This window comes from Hypanus sabinus, chromosome 19 (genome assembly GCF_030144855.1).
Source record: "Hypanus sabinus isolate sHypSab1 chromosome 19, sHypSab1.hap1, whole genome shotgun sequence".
In the NCBI taxonomy this organism is placed as follows: domain Eukaryota; kingdom Metazoa; phylum Chordata; class Chondrichthyes; order Myliobatiformes; family Dasyatidae; genus Hypanus; species Hypanus sabinus.
Window position 1 is genome coordinate 76,388,366 of NC_082724.1, and position 16,061 is coordinate 76,404,426.

The window sequence follows — 16,061 nt, forward strand, 5'->3', positions numbered from 1 at the left end:
ACCCTTCCTGAGAGGCCCAAGCCTGAAAATATACTGTGCAATGTCAGCTGTGTTGTCTGTGGGTCATCCGCTTTTGCCAATATCTGCTCTTGGATTCAACTCAAATGCAGCTGCAACAGTGGGCTGTTGCAAGGTGCGGCTTTCCCACTTTTCCATGTAAAGTGTGAGCCGTGAAGTTCGTGGTGCGTCTGGAGGGACTGGAAATCATACCAGGTGCGGTATTGAATTGAATTGACTTGATTACTTACATTCTTCATATACATGAACAATAGAAATCTTTGTTATGTCTCTGTCTAAACACAATGTGCAATTTATAATAAATAGTATGTACAACAAAACAGTCAATATAACATAGAAATACAGTGGTGTCAGCAGTATAGGAGGATGTTTACATGTCACCTATTAATGTGCTCAGTCAATGGAGCCAGAATCGGAATCAGATTTAGTATCACTGATGCAGGTCATGATATTCGTTGTTTTGCAGTAGCAGTACAGTGCACTATATAAAATACTATAAATTACAATAAAAATAAATTGATAAATAATGCAAAAGAGAGCAAAATAATGAGGTAGTGTTTATGGGTTCATGATTCATTCAGAAATCTGGTGTTGGAGGGTAAGAAGCTATTCCTAAGAGGTTGAGTGTCTGTGTTATGGTCCGGTCCTGAGCTCTCATTCCAGGTCTTGATCTGGTCCACAGACTCCAGACTCCGGGTCTTGTAGCCATCCCTCCTTTCGCCCTTGAGCCCAATTAGTCACACCTGTGGATCATCGTGGCTCGATGGGGCTCAAGGAGGCGCACGTGATGCCCATCGGCTGGCGGTGCATTTTGGGGGCTCTGGGTCTTTGGGGGAGGGGGGGTTTGTCTTGCTTAGTCTGGTTGCCCTAGCTTGGAGTTCCCCTTGTTAAAGACGAGTCCTTCGAGTGTGTCTGATAGTCACCCTGGACCCAGTTCCCTTCCTATCCCTTGCCTCTGTTGGGCAAGCCTGGTCGGACTGCTGTTGCCCGGCTGGGGACTCTGCCCCTTTCCATCCCTCGCTGCTGATGGGTTGTGCCCCACAACCTACCCAGGTGCCCCGTGACCTGCTCAGGCCCCGTGTTCCTGCCTCGGAGATCTGGGCCCTGCCTAGGAGTTACGCAGCCTGCCCAGAGGTCTCTGCCCCTACCTATCCCTCGCTGCTGACGGGTTGTGCCCCACAACCTACCCAGGTGCCCCGTGACCTGCTCAGGCCCCTGTGTTCCTGCCTGGGAGGTCTGGGTGCTGCCCAGGAGTTATGTGGCCCGCCCAGTGAACTCCGGGATCCTGCCTTGCATGAACTCCGGGATCCTCCTTGCCTGAATAAGACTCTCCCGGAACCCTAGAATCACCTTGAACGTCACGTCCCTCACGCAAGCCACGGTCACCACATCTTGTCTATCATTTAGTTGTTCCTGTCTGGCCCCTAGTACTTCAGTGCCTGTGTCTTGCCCTTGGGTCCAGCCTCCAGTCTGTCTTCACGCTCCTGTACCTCCTCCATTTTGGTAGTATTAAGAAGGAGGCATGTCCTGGATGGTGAGGATTCATGATGGATGCCACTGTCTTGAGGCATTACATAGAACATAGAACAGTACAGCACATTACAGGCCCTTCAGCCCACAATGTTGTGCCAACCCTCAAACCCTGCCTCCCATATAATCCCCCCACCTTAAATTCCTCCATATACCTGTCTAGTAGTCTCTTAAACTTCACTAGTGTATCTGTCTCCACCAATGACTCAAGCAGTGCATTCCATGCACCAACCACTCTGAGTGAAAAACCTTTCACTAATATCCCCCTTGATCTTCCCTCCCCTTACCTTAAAGCCATGTCCTCTTGTACTGAGCAGTGGTGCCCTGGGGAAGAGGCGCTGGCTGTCCACTCTATCTATTCCTCTTAATATCTTGTACACCTCTATCATGTCTCCTCTCATCCTCCTCTCCAAAGAGTAAAGCCCTAGCTCCCATAATCTCTGATCATAATCCATACTCTCTAAACCAGGCAGCATTCTGGTAAATCTCCTCTGTACCCTTTCCAATGCTTCCATATTCTTCCTATAGTGAGGTGACCAGAACTGGACACAGTACTCCAAGTGTGGCCTAACCAGAGTTTTATAGAGCTACATCATTACATCGCATTTCTTAAACTCTATCCCTCGACTTATGAAAGCTAACACCCCATAGCTTTCTTAACTACCCTATCTACCTGTGAGGCAACTTTCAGGGATCTGAGGACATGTATCCCCAGATCCCTCTGCTCCTCCACACTACCAAATATCCTGCTGTTTATTTTGTAATCTGCCTTGGAGTTTGTCCTTCCAAAGTGTACCACCTCACACTTCTCCGGGTTGAATTCTGCCACTTCTCAGCCCATTTCTGCATCTTATCAATGTCTGTCTTCAATTTTTGACAATCCTCTACATTATCTACAACACCACCAACCTTTGTGTCATCTGCAAACCTTCTACCCCGACATCCAGGTCATTAATAAAAATCACAAAAAGTAGAGGTCCCAGAACAGATCCTTGTGTGACACCACTAGTCACAACCCTCCAATCTGAATGTACTCCCTCCACCACAACCCTCTGCCTTCTGCAGGCAAGCCAATTCTGAATCCACCTGGCCAAACTTCCCTGGATCCCATGCCTTCTGACTTTCTGAATAAGCGTACCGTGTGGAACCTTATCAAATGCTTTACTAAAATCCATGTAGATCACATCCACTGCACTACCCTCATCTATATGCATGGTCACCTCCTCAAAGAACTCTATCAGGCTTGTTAGACACAATCTGCCCTTCACAAAGCCATGCTGACTGTCCCTAATCAGACCATGATTCTCTAAATGCCCATAGATCCTATCTCTAAGAATCTTTTCCGACAGCTTTCCCACTACAGACGTAAGGTTCACTGGTCTATAATTACCCGGACTACCCCTACTACCTTTTTTGAACAAGGGGACAACATTCGCCTCCCTCCATTCCTCCGGTACCATTCCCGTGGACAACGAGGACATAAAGATCCTAGCCAGAGGCTCAGCAATCTCTTCCCTCACCTCGTGGAGCAGCCTGGGGAATATTCCATCAGGCCCCAGGGACTTAACCGTCCTAATCTATTTTAACAATTTCAACACCTCCTCTCCCTGAATATCAACATGCTCCAGAACATCAACCTCACTCATATTGTCCTCACTATCATCAAGTTCCCTCTCATTGGTGAATACCGAAGAGAAGTATTCATTGAGGACCTCGCTCATTTCCACAGCCTCCAGGCACATCTTCCCACTTTTATCTCTAATCGGTCCTACCTTCACTCCTGTCATCCTTTTATTCTTCACATAATTGAAGAATGCCTTGGGGTTTTCCTTTACCCTACTTGCCAAGGTCTTCTCATGCCCCCTTCTTGCTCTTCTCAGCCCCTTCTTATGCTTCTTTCTTGCTACCCTATATTTCTCAATAGACCCATCTGATCCTTGCTTCCTAAACCTCATGTATGCTGCCTTCTTCCACCTGACTAGATTTTCCACCTCACTTGTCACCCATGGTTCCTTCACCCTACCATTCTTTATCTTCCTCACCAGGACAAATTTATCCCTAACATCCTGCAAGAGATCCTTAAACATCAACCACATGTCCATAGTACATTTCCCTGCAAAAGCATCATCCCAATTCACACCCGCAAGTTCTAGCCTTATAGCCTGATAATTTGCCCTTCCCCAATTAAAAATTTTCCTATCCTCTCTGATTCTATCCTTTTCCATGATAATGTTAAAGGCCAGGGAGCGGTGATCACTGTCCCCCAGTTGCTCACCCACTGACAGATCTGTGACCTGACCTGGTTTGTTACCTAATACTAGATCTAGTATGGCATTCCCCCTAGTCGGCATGTCAACATACTGTGACAGGAATCCGTCCTGGACACACTTAACAAACTCTACCCCATGTAACCCTTGGAACTAATCAAGTGCCAATCAATATTAGGGAAGTTAAAGTCACCCATGATAACAACGCTGTTATTTTTGCACCTTTCCAAAATCTGCCTCCCAATCTGCTCCTCGGTACCGGGGGCCTATAGAATACCCCCAGTAGAGTAACTGCTCCCTTCCTGTTCCTGACTCCCATCCTTACTGACTCAAAAGAGGATCCTGATACATTACCCACCCTTTCTGTAGCGGTAATAGTATCCCTGACTAGTAATGCCACCCCTCCTCCCCTTTCCCCCCCTTCTCTATCCCTTTTAAAGCACTGAAATCCAGGAATATTCTTTCACTGCTCTATCGCTCCAGGTCCCATTCCCCCTTGCAAATTAGTTTAAACCCTCACGAACCATGCTAGCAAACCTACCTGCAAGGATATTGCTCCCCCTCAAGTTCAGGTGCAACCCATCCAATCTGTACAGGTCCCACCTTCCCCAGAAGAGATCCCAATGATCCAAAAATCTAAAACCCTGCCCCCTGCACCAACTCCTCAGCCACGCATTCAACTGCCATCTCCTCCAATTCTTACCATCACTATCACGTAGTACTGGCAGCAATCCTGAGAACGCCACCTTTGAGGTCCTGTTCTTCAGCCTTCTGCCTAGTTCCCGAAACTCACACTTCAGGACCTCATCCCTCTTCCTGCCTATGTCGTGGGTACCAACATGTATCACGACTTCTGGTTGCGTTCCCTCTTGCACCAGGATGTCATGCACCCGGTCAGAAACATCCCAGACCCTGGCACCCAGGAGGCAACAAACCATACGGGTGTCCTTCTGACATCCACAAAATCTCTTGTCTGTTCCCCTGACTATAGAGTCTCCAATGACAACAGCTCTCCTCTTCTCCGTCCCATCCTTCTGCACCACAGGGTCAGACTCAGTGCCAGAGGCCCTGCCACCATGGCTCACACCTGATCAGTCGTCCTCACCAACAGTATCCAGGACGGTAAACTTATTATTCAGGGGAATGGCTACACGGGTGCTCTGCACTACCTGTCTACTCTCCTTCGCTTTCCCCCCTCGGACTGTCACCCAATGACCTGCTTTCGGCAGCCTAGGTGTGACTACCTCCCTGTAGCTCTCATCTATGGCTGCCTCATTTTCCCTTTTGAGTCGAAGGTCATCCAGCTGCTGCTCCAGATTCCTCACACGGTCTTCCAGATCACCCAGCCGCAAGCACTGCTGGCAGATGTGACTCTGCGGGAGAGGGGTGTTCCCCCAAGTCTGCCACATCTCACAGGAGAGGCACATCACCGTCTCAGGAGGCACTGTAAAGACTAACTGGGAACAAATTCGTTCTCCGCCTCATCTTGTCGAAGCCTCTCGAGTCAAAGCCTCAAATCTCCACTCCTTCACTGGCCCACTCACTCACTGGCCACTTTCCACCTTTTGAAAAGGTCCTCGATGGTGGGAGGTTAGCGCCCCTGATGGAGGTGGCTATGTTTCTAACCCTCAACAACTTTTTCCAATTTGTGCATTGGCATCTCAATGCCAGACAGTTATGCAACCAGTCAAAATGGAATATCTGGAGAAATTTGGTAGAGCTATTGGTGTCATACCAAATCTCCTCAAACTCCTAATGAAATATAATATTGCTGTGCCTTCTTCATAATTGCATCAACATATTGAACCAAGAATAGATCTTCCAAGATTTTGACACCCATGAACTTGAAGCTTTCCACTGCTGACCATGGGGAAAACTACATCTCTCTCAAAGCCACATTGTTCTCTTTTGCTTGACTCTGGTAATAAGGGGAAACAGTCAGCTGTCTTTCAAAAGAGATCCTCGATGACCTGACACTATGTTGCACAGAGTTGCATGACATTGCAAACATCTCCAACTGGAAAATGCCAGATACACATAAGTTCATTGTCATGGTTGCCTTGACTACACCTAGAAATGGTGACTTTTTGCTTGTTCTAAGATGGAATCATACATCACGGAAACAGTCATTTTGGCCCAACTTATCCTTGCTGGCCAAGATGCTCATTTAAGCTAGTCTCAGTAGCCTGCATTTGATCCATATGCCTCTAAACTTTTCCTGTCTTTAGGATCACAATTGTGGCTGTGGTAGGTGGCACATCACCAAGGACGCAAGCAAATTAGGAAACTGAAAACATATCTGTTCATGACGTTCCACAGCTTCCCTTTATCCATTGAAATGAGAGCCAGAACTTGGGGTGAGACCTGAAAGGTAGTTACGTTGTACTTGATGGTTGTTGGTACATAGTAAAGCTGTTTCCGTCAAGTGCTTTAGCCAATGTTTCAGCTGTGAGAATGGATCTTGTATTGAAATAGAAATCTTGGAGACTGGTGAAAGAATACGTATTGTGTTGGATGAATTTTAATCACATTCAACAATTCCTTTGGTGTCATCTTCACCGTGATGTTTATATGATTCCATCCTGAAAGGTGGACGGTTAGTATTAGAGAAATATGAGAGATGAACTTTGCTGGTAAAGAATACATTAAATATCATTTTCATGAGGTAGCTGTGCTCAAAGAGGGAAATAAAATACTTTCATTTATCTGCTCTTTTACAGCAATGGAGGAGCTCGATGGGGATGAAATTCGAATCTCCTCCAGGGGCCGTTATGCAGAACGAGATATTGTCCAGGTTAGAAGTGTTATTCTGAGGATGTGATGTTCATGTCACTACATAACCAATGGAAATATATCACAAACTAGCAACACCACCACTCCTAACCCCAAGTATAAGTGCCAGATTGTCCACAATGAAAATTAAGCCAATTTTAAAAGAGTATCAGCTCTCTTGTATAAAATACATAAATTATGGATGGCTTGCAATGAATTTGATGTAGTAACTGGCCTTAGTGTTTGTTGTTTGTGACCCTTGTCACATTATTGCCTCGCTCACTGAGCATTCTCAATCAGAGAAAGAAAAACCTTTCATTTGTAAAATCAGATTCACTGTTTTATCGGTACAAATAGTTTAATTCCTGCATTCAGGAAAATGTGGGCCATTGATGGTTGTGTATGTAATTGCCAAGGTAAGGAGCTACTTTCCTTTAGAACAGAGGAGGAGAAATTCCTTTAGCCAAAGGGTGGTGAACCTGTGGAATTTATTGCCACAGACAGCAATGGAGGCCAAGCCATTGGGTATATTTAAAGCAAAGTTGATAGATTCTTCATTAGTAAAGGCATCAATGGTACATTTGAAAATTTGTCCAAGGCTTTTGGGCAAAAATGGGGAGACATATCTGGAAACTCATTAAGAAAATGTGGTCTATCACTGTGCTTCGAAACAGCCAGGAACAAAGAAGTGGGAGATTTACCTGTAGGTGTTGAAGCAGCAAAGCATATTTCCGTGACCGAGCGTTGAAGAACATTGACCACATTACCATCAGGCTAGAGCAGTTGTATCTAAACTTCAGAATTACTATGCAAACTGACAAATATAACAAAGTGTAAAAACTGTCTAAGCTATTGATGAATATTAAATGGAACAAGCACAAAGAGAATGGAAACAAACAGCAGAACTAAACAGTGATTAACAACAGGAAGCCTTCGAAGAAGAGATTGTTCAGGTAGACCTTCAATGGATTTCCATAGGACATCTAATGCTGGAAGCCCTTGAATAACTAAAGACAAAGAGATTATCAGAAAGAAGAAAAGGAGGTTTCTAAGGTTTGTATGCTATATTATGCAGTGCCAAAAATGGTCCAAGAAAGAGAATAGGAAAGGCTTTAGAGGATGAGTGGCTAACATTAAAGGGAAGTCTCAAATAAAGAAATTATGGATATTCAGAGTAATCAAAGGAAAGATCGACACAATTATCAATGAAAGGGAAATAAACTCATGGCAAAGGTCATGGCCAAGGTGCAAAATGAACACCACATCTGTCTTTAGCTGAGAAGAGTATTCTGCCAGCGTAACAGTCCAAGATGTAGCAGTAACACTACTGAATAGGATCACATAAAAATGGTTGTGTTTGAAGGCAGCCAGTCCTCCAACAGGCATGTTCCTACTCCAAGAACTAGACTACCGAGCAAAGGAAAATTAGAAATTGTGTAAGTGATGGCCATAATCTTCCACCCATTTAAGACAAGGAAGAGGAACAAATCTGTAAACTACAGGTGAGTCAAACTAAGACCAGGGATAGGAAACAGACTCAGTAACTGACTACCTGGGCTGGGATCATCAACCCAGTAGGATTGTCTTGTTGCCTTCAGTAATAAAGATTTAAGTTCCTTGGCACTGCCACTTATGTCCAAAGAAAAATAAATAGAGACATGTAAAAATAATGGGGTTTTTAACATTCATTTCTTCTGAGCAGCTATATTGGAGAAAGGGAAAATGGTCTGTAGAAATGCCAATGGGGATACTGGTATGGCCTATGGTGAGAGTACAAAGGAGGGACAGTTTAGGGAAAAAACATAGAATAGTACAGCACAGTACATGCCCCTGTTGTGCCAATATTTTAACTTACTCCAAGATCAACCTAACTCTTCCATTCCACAAAGCTCTCCATTTACCTTTCATTCCCATTTCTCAAATGTTCCTGATGTATCTGACTCTACCACCGGACGGGGCCATGCATTCCATGCACTTACCACTCTCTGTGTGAAAAAAGCCTCATGATGACACCCCCACTGTACTTCAATCACCCTAAAATTATGTCCTCTCATATTAGTCATTGCTGCCCTAGGAAAAAAAGTCTCTAGTTGTCCCCTCTATTTATGCCTCTTATCACCTTATATTCATCATCCTGAAAGAGTCAATGATAAGATCTCCATGAAAGTTTCTGAGAAAAATGGCAGCTCCAACTTGCCTCATGTCTACTCATAAAAACTTAGAGCTGAAGTCTTAACCGTTATGCTAAGGTTCACCTTGAATCCTCTGCTGTGCAGTCGAGTGAACACACTCGAGGTAAAAGGCTCGATGCACTGCTTCAGCGCCAGCACCAGCCGAGTCTTGCCACAGGAGCTAAAAGAATTTGTTATTGATATAGATAGGGAAAATGCAAGCAGGCTTTTTCCACTGAAATTGGGTGAGATGAGAATTAGAGGTCAAAGTTAAAGGTGAAAGGGGAACAGCTTCACTCAGAGGATGGTGAGAGGGTGGACTGATCTGACTTCAATATATAAGAGATATTTAGATAAGTAAATGGATAGGATGGTTATGGGGGGCTAAATTCTGAGTACAGATCGATGGGATGAGGCAGAATAATAGCTCAGCATTGACTGGATGGGTCGGTGGACTTGTTCCTGTGCTCTTTGACTCTATTACTTTAAGTCAAGGGAGAAGAAATAACTCAAATATTGGTGACCACTCTGCTCAAGTGTGCTGTAAGTCTCTTTTTGACATGCTACTCACACCTCCATTGCTCTGACCTCTTTTTCAGTTCGTCCCGTTCCGAGATTATGTTGATCGCTCTGGAAACCAGGTTTTGAGTATGGCCCGGCTCGCAAAGGATGTTCTAGCAGAAATCCCAGATCAGCTGCTCTCCTACATGAAGACAAGAGATATAAAGCCACGGCCAGCCCCTCCCTCTTACACACCTGCCTCACAGCAATCATTTCACACAAGGATCTGAGCAAATGCACTCTCTCTTTGATCAATGTATTTATAGACTGATTTTAATATTGGAACTTCTAAGTATACAAGTTTAAGAGAGAGAATGAGAGAGAGAGAGAGAGAGAGAGAGAGAGAGAGAGAGAGAGAGAGAGAATGAGAGAGAGAGAGATGGAGAATTGAATTTGCCTCTGTTCCATTTAGAAATATTGACCATATTTATTCCAGCTGCTGATGTCATCATTGTTTTCATGAGAGACTGAATGGAAGTTATGGAAACTTGCTCAATGAGGTCCATCAATCACTTCAGGTTTGTGGCATGGTTACAGCTACATCCTCCTGGTCTCTTGACTCAGACAAAGTTTCATTCTGTGCTAAACTGTTCTGCTTTGAGCTATCACAAATAATAACACTCTCACCCTCCAGTTGCCTGTAAATGAGCTTTCAGTGTTATTATCACGTTTGTTCAAACAATGGTGTTGATGGAACCTCCATTGTCGCTACATTGTAAAGCTGTGTTCTATAATCAGTATTTGACAGAGGCAGTTGAGGACCAGTATCTTTTTCTTGATAACTTAGTATTGATTTTGTATTTCATTGCGATCGATGTCTTCTGCAGAGCAGGGAAATCTAATGGGTGGGAAAGTAAGCTTCCAAGTTTTTTCAGCCTTGACTATAAACATTGCAAACCAAATCCCCCTTGGGATAAACTTCGAAAGCACCAGCTCCGTCTTCAATCGCCAAACAGTTATCCTTATCATTCTAGTGAGTATCTACAGACTGATACAAACATATCAAACACAAAGTCAAACTAACTTCATTACCAAAGGATGAATATTTCACCATATATGACCTGGAGACTCATTTTGTTGCAGGCACTTAGAAAAAAACAAAGAAATTTATGAAAGAATTTATGAAAAACTGCACATCAACAAAGATTGACATACTCTGTACAATACAGAATCAGAATCAGGTTTAATATCACTGACAGTGTAGTGCAATACATTAAAATTATTATAAATTACAATGATAAACATATATTAAATTAAATATGTAGTGCAAAAAGAGAGCAAACATAGTGAGTTAGTGGGTTGTTTCATTGTCCACTCAGAAATCTGATGGCAGAGGGGAAGAAGTTGTTCCAAAGATATTGAGTGTGGTTCCTGTACCTCCTCCTTAATGCTGGTAATGAGAAGAGGGAATGTTCTGAGTGATGGGCATCCTTAATGGTGAACGCCGCCATTTTGAGTCATCACTTTTTGAGATGCTGGGGAGGCTAGTGGCCATGAAGGAGTTTGCTTTTTCCTGTGCAATGGCCCCTCCAGACCAGCTGGTGGTGCAACCACTGATGATCCATGAAAATATGTCACTAAGCAGTTCCTGATCTTTTTTCGAGTTCATCTACAGCAGGGTTTTCATCAATGTATTAGGCCTAAATTATTGCCATTCATATTGTTTAGATCCCTTTTTATTCTTAATTGCCTGTGCACATTGTCATCCCCAATACAGAAAACCCATATCTAGTTCTCTTTGCCAGTATTACTGTGTAAGCAGCCACTGAGTAATCCTTGGGAATGTTTTGCCTGTTTGAACTCAGCATCATCTCATGGTTTTCTAAAATCATCAACGTGCCTTTCCCACTCCACAATGAGAATGTAAAGTGCCACCACATTCCATCCAACATGTTGATGATAGAAGAATGACTGGGGAAGATCTCATTGAAATCTATCGAATATTGAAAGGACTAGATAGAGTGGATGTAGAGAGGATGCTTCCTATAGTGGACAACTCCAGGATCAAAGAGCACAGCTTCAGAATAGAGAGACATCCTTTAGAACAGAAGGGAAAAGGTATTTCTTTAGCCAGGGAGTAGTGAAATTCATTGTAACAGATGGCTGTAGAGGCCAAATATCGGGTATATTTAAAGTGAAGCTTGATAGGTTCTTCATTAGTAAAGGTGTCAAAGATAATGGAGTCAAGCAGGAAAATATATTTGAGACAGAAAATAAATCGGCCATAATTGAGTGGTGGAGTAGACTCAGTGGGCCAAATGGCTGAATATGCTTCTCATTTGCCTTATGGCCTTATGATGCTCCAGTGCTCCGTATAAATCTTACTGTCACATTTCTGTTATCTTAAATTTCATCCTCTACCAATACTCACATTACATCCCAAACCAAGAGGGCAGACAGAACATTGCCGGAATAATTTCCTCCCTTCATCACAGCCCGATGGCTTTCGCATTAAGTTTTTATGAAATGCAAAATCAAAGCCCTAAACTATAACATGGAACCAGAAAATACGCAGGAGGTCAGGCAGCCTTGGAAACAAACATCACGGACTGAAAACCAGGAGGCAGCCTGATCTACACATAAAAACACTGGAGGAACTTGGCAGGTCAGTCAACATCTATGGAATTGAATAGACAGTCGATGTTTTTGGATAAGAATCTTCTTCACGATTGGAAAGGAAGGGAGAAAGTGCCAGAATAAAAAGGTGGGGGGTGGGGGAAAGAGAACAAGCTAGAAAGTGATAGGTGAAGCCAGATGTGTGGGAAAGGTAAAAGGCTGGAAAAGAAGGAATCTGTTAGGAGAGGAGAGTGGACCATGGGAGAAAGGGAAGAAGGAAGGGCACCAGAGGTAGGTGAGAAGTGGTAAGAGGCCAGAATGGGGAATATAGGAAAAGGGAAGGGGAGGGTAAAAAGAAAAAAATAATTACCAGAAGGAGAAATTGATGTTGATGCCATCAGGTTGGAGGATATCTAGATCCACAACCTGATCTGTGATGTACTTATAGTAATCTCCTTTTTGAGTTTGGATCTGGGGAAGTAGCAGTTTCAATTCTACTGCAATAAAATGTGTTGGAACTCCACCGTGTTATCTATCCACGCTGCCTAATCCCTTTGTTTGTGCATTCAAAGTGTTCTGTGGTAACCTGTCTGAAATGTGTTTTTTGGATATCAAAGAGTGCCACTGTTTGGGTGCATTTCCAATTCATAACCACAACTCCAGGACCACGCTGTTTTGTCAATGGTTAATGTTCCCCTGCGGACTGGCACCACACGTGCTTCATACAGAATACTGCTATAGAGCTCTGTGGAAGCTACAATCTTGTCTGACTGATAAAGGTCATACTTGTCATCTCTCAAGCTGAAATAGAGAAAAGGATGATTGACCTGGAGAAAAATTGAAGGAGACGCCAAAGCCTCCCAATCCATGATGCAACACATCATTACAATGCCAACTGGAGGTCATGCCAAATAATGTTTGTGTTTTTCAATTTGCATCAATTAAAAAATATAAGGGTAGGAGCAACTTTTATACAAATGTTTTTCTTCGTCTCCTTTCTTGAGGTCTTTGACTCTTGCTGGTTTACAAATCCACTGGTATCAGACACATATTTATTTACTTATCTATCGTTTATTGTGATACAGTGCAGTATAGGCCATTCCGATCCTTCAAGCTGTGTCACCTCATTAACCCCTGAATAAACCTAGCCTAACCACAGGACATTTTACAATGTCCAATTAACCTACAAACCAGTACATCTTTGGATTATAGGAAGAAACCTGAGTACCCGGAGAAAACATGCATTTCACAGGGAGGACCTGCAGACTCCTTGCAGATGACATCTCTGAACTCCGACGGCATGAGCTGTTTAGCATCATACTAACCACTAAGCTACCATGTCACCCACTCCTCACTTTGACCAGCCACCACTGTAGGCGACTGCCATCCTTAGAACTGCTCTCACACACCTTCTGTATGGATAAAGCTTCCATTTGGAATGTTTGCCAATATCAAAACACAGGTCCACGCTTTTGAAAGGCCAAAAGCTACGCTTCCCAATGCAGCTAAATATCCACGTCCCTTTACTTTTTGGCAAGGGGTGCCTGATTGCATTTTACACTCAGTGGCCACTTTATTAGGTACACCTGTACACCTTCTCATTAGTGCAAATATCTAATCATGTGGCAACATCTCAGTGCATAAAGGCATGCAGACATGGTCAAGAGGTTCAGTTGCTGTTCAGACCCAACATCAGAATTAGGAAGAAGTGTGATCTAAGTAATACTGACTGTGGAATGATTGTTGGTGTCAGACAAGGTGGTTTGAGTATCTCAGAAACTGCCGATCTCCTGGGATTTTCACCCACAAGTAGAATTTACAGAGAATACTGCAGAAAAGCAAAAATCATCCAGTGAATTGCAGATCAATGGGCAAAAATGCCTCATTAATGAGAGAGGTCAGAGGAGAATGGCCAGATTAGTTCAGGTTGACAGGAAGGTGACAGTAACTCAAATAATTGGAAGAGCATCTATGAAAGCACAACATGTTGAACTTTGAACTGGATGGGCTACAGCAGTTGAAGACCACAAAAATACACTCAGTGGTCACTTTATTAGGTACATGAAGTAATTCATAAAGTAGTCATTGAGTGTGTTTCCTTGTAAGATATTCACAGATTGGTTATTAACTGTTTGAAATGTGTTCCAGGTTACAAATATAAATATGACAGCAACACTTTAAGTTAAGACCTGATTTGGCCATCTCCTTTTAAGTATTCATCAACAATTATTCATTTCATTCTATGTTAAACCATGAATGTCCAGCAAGATAATAAACCAAGTGAAAGTTCTTAGAGAGCAGAAGCCTTTTCTTTTCTTCGTCATCACTCTTCAGTAAGTCCCGCTATAAAAAATGTTAGCTAGATAATTTTGCATTAAAATGCTGATTTATTTACACATCTCTCCCTGTCCAAAAGTAATTATTTTTTGGAGATACAGCACAGTAAACTGCCTTTCCAGATGAATGAGCCTACACCACCCAATGGCATCTTGGTCACCAATGAACATACTAGCTCATATGTCTTTGGAATAGGGGAGCAAACTGGAACAGCTAGAGGAAACCCACATTGTCACATTGAGGACTCCGTATGGACAGCAGCAGGGATTGAACCTAGGTTCCTTTTGCTGTAATAATGTTATGCTAACCACTAAACTCTCATGCCACCACTCAATATTGTTTGAAATAAGTTTCAACAGTTTCCCATAGTACTACTCAAAGGTAAAGAATCCTTTGGTGCCACATGGATTTCCTGTGTGTGACAAACAGCACATTCCACCTACTCAGTAATATCTCAGCTATCAAATTTAGTACCACAGTCTTGTATAAGAGCATGATTAAAAGCCAGATTTTCACAAAATGTGGAAATTTCATATTTGCAGAAACCTATAACCAATGGGAGTGATTTTGCTTAACCAGCCAGTGGAACTATTATTGGTTTATTTTTAGCATTGGCTTTACTCAAAGCCACTTTCATTCAATAGAAAATACTATTAGGCAGAGCCTAAAGCCATTGTTACGCTAAACCTGCCAGTGGTTTAATTTGCATTGCTTTCTGAGTGTCACACAGTCATGGAGTGCTACACTTTGGCACTGAGTTTATTTGAGGAAATAAACACTTTGGCACATCTAATCTGTGCCTAGTCCCAACAACCTGCATCTGGACCATAGCCCTCCATCTGTGTACTGTACTTATACAAATGTTGCAGTCAAACCTGCATCCACAGCTTGTGCTGGCAATTTGTTCCACACTCGCACTAACCTCTGAGTAAAAAGGTTCCCCTTAAAAATTTCACCTTTTTCTCTTAACCTATCACCTCTTATTCTAGTCTCACTGAACCTCAGTGGCGAAAGCCCACTGGCATTTACCTATCTATACACCTCATCATTTTTTATACCTCTATCAAATATCTCTCATTCCCCTATGCTCCATGGAGAAAAAAGGTCCTAATCTATTTTATCTTTCCTTACAACTCAAGTCCCGAAGTCTGGGCAACATACATAAATTTTCTCTGCACTCTTTCAAACGTTTTGCTATCTTTCCTGGTAGGTAACCAGAAAAATCAGTTGCTTTCATTCTCAAACTAGAGCACATGATCTAGTCCTAAGCACGAATCGCATCAGTAGAGTTTTGCACAAGTTTTAAACTTGGGGTCCATCTGATTCTTCAGGCAGGCTCAATAACATTATTTGAGGAAGAGCAAGGAATTCTGTTAATTCTTCCATGGATGGTCCCAGGCCTGGCTGCAAAAGGCTAGCAATCCAATCTCATAAAGACACAGCACTACAGAAAGCCAACAGCAGCTCCGAAGGCCTCATCCCTGGGAGAGGAAGGATCTTCGATAGGATACACCTGGAAAGACTGGCCAAGAGCAGATGACTCTAGTGAATTGCTGTCGATGGCCTACGTCCCAGTAGGGGTGATGGACTTAAGAAGAATAAAGAGGAAGTTCTGGTCTCTGTTCCCAGGCTTTGCACAGAAGACACTACCCAAAGCAGAATGGAATTCTGCAGATACTGGAAATCCAGAGCAACACATAGAAAATGCTGGAGGAACTCAGCAGGCCAGGGAGCATCTAAGAAATGAAAAAAACTGTCAACTTTAGGCCAGGAAAGGAAGGGGGAAGATGTCAGAATAAAAAGGTGGGGGAGGTGAAGGAGAACAAGCTAAAAGATGATAGGTGAAGCC

General features: G+C 43.1%; 1 protein-coding gene across 2 annotated transcripts in view; it reads left to right on the forward strand.

Moving 5' to 3' along the window:
• Positions 1 to 13,859, forward strand: part of LOC132378073 (copine-9-like) — a 643,860-nt gene extending 630,001 nt beyond the window's left edge. For both annotated transcript variants that reach the window (XM_059944788.1, XM_059944789.1), the window contains 2 exons: positions 6,536 to 6,609; positions 9,358 to 13,859. In XM_059944788.1, coding sequence (XP_059800771.1) covers positions 6,536 to 6,609; positions 9,358 to 9,549 — 266 coding nt within the window. In that variant the 3' untranslated portion in view covers positions 9,550 to 13,859. The remainder of the gene's footprint in view (positions 1 to 6,535; positions 6,610 to 9,357) is intronic.
• Positions 13,860 to 16,061: the final 2,202 nt, after the last annotated feature.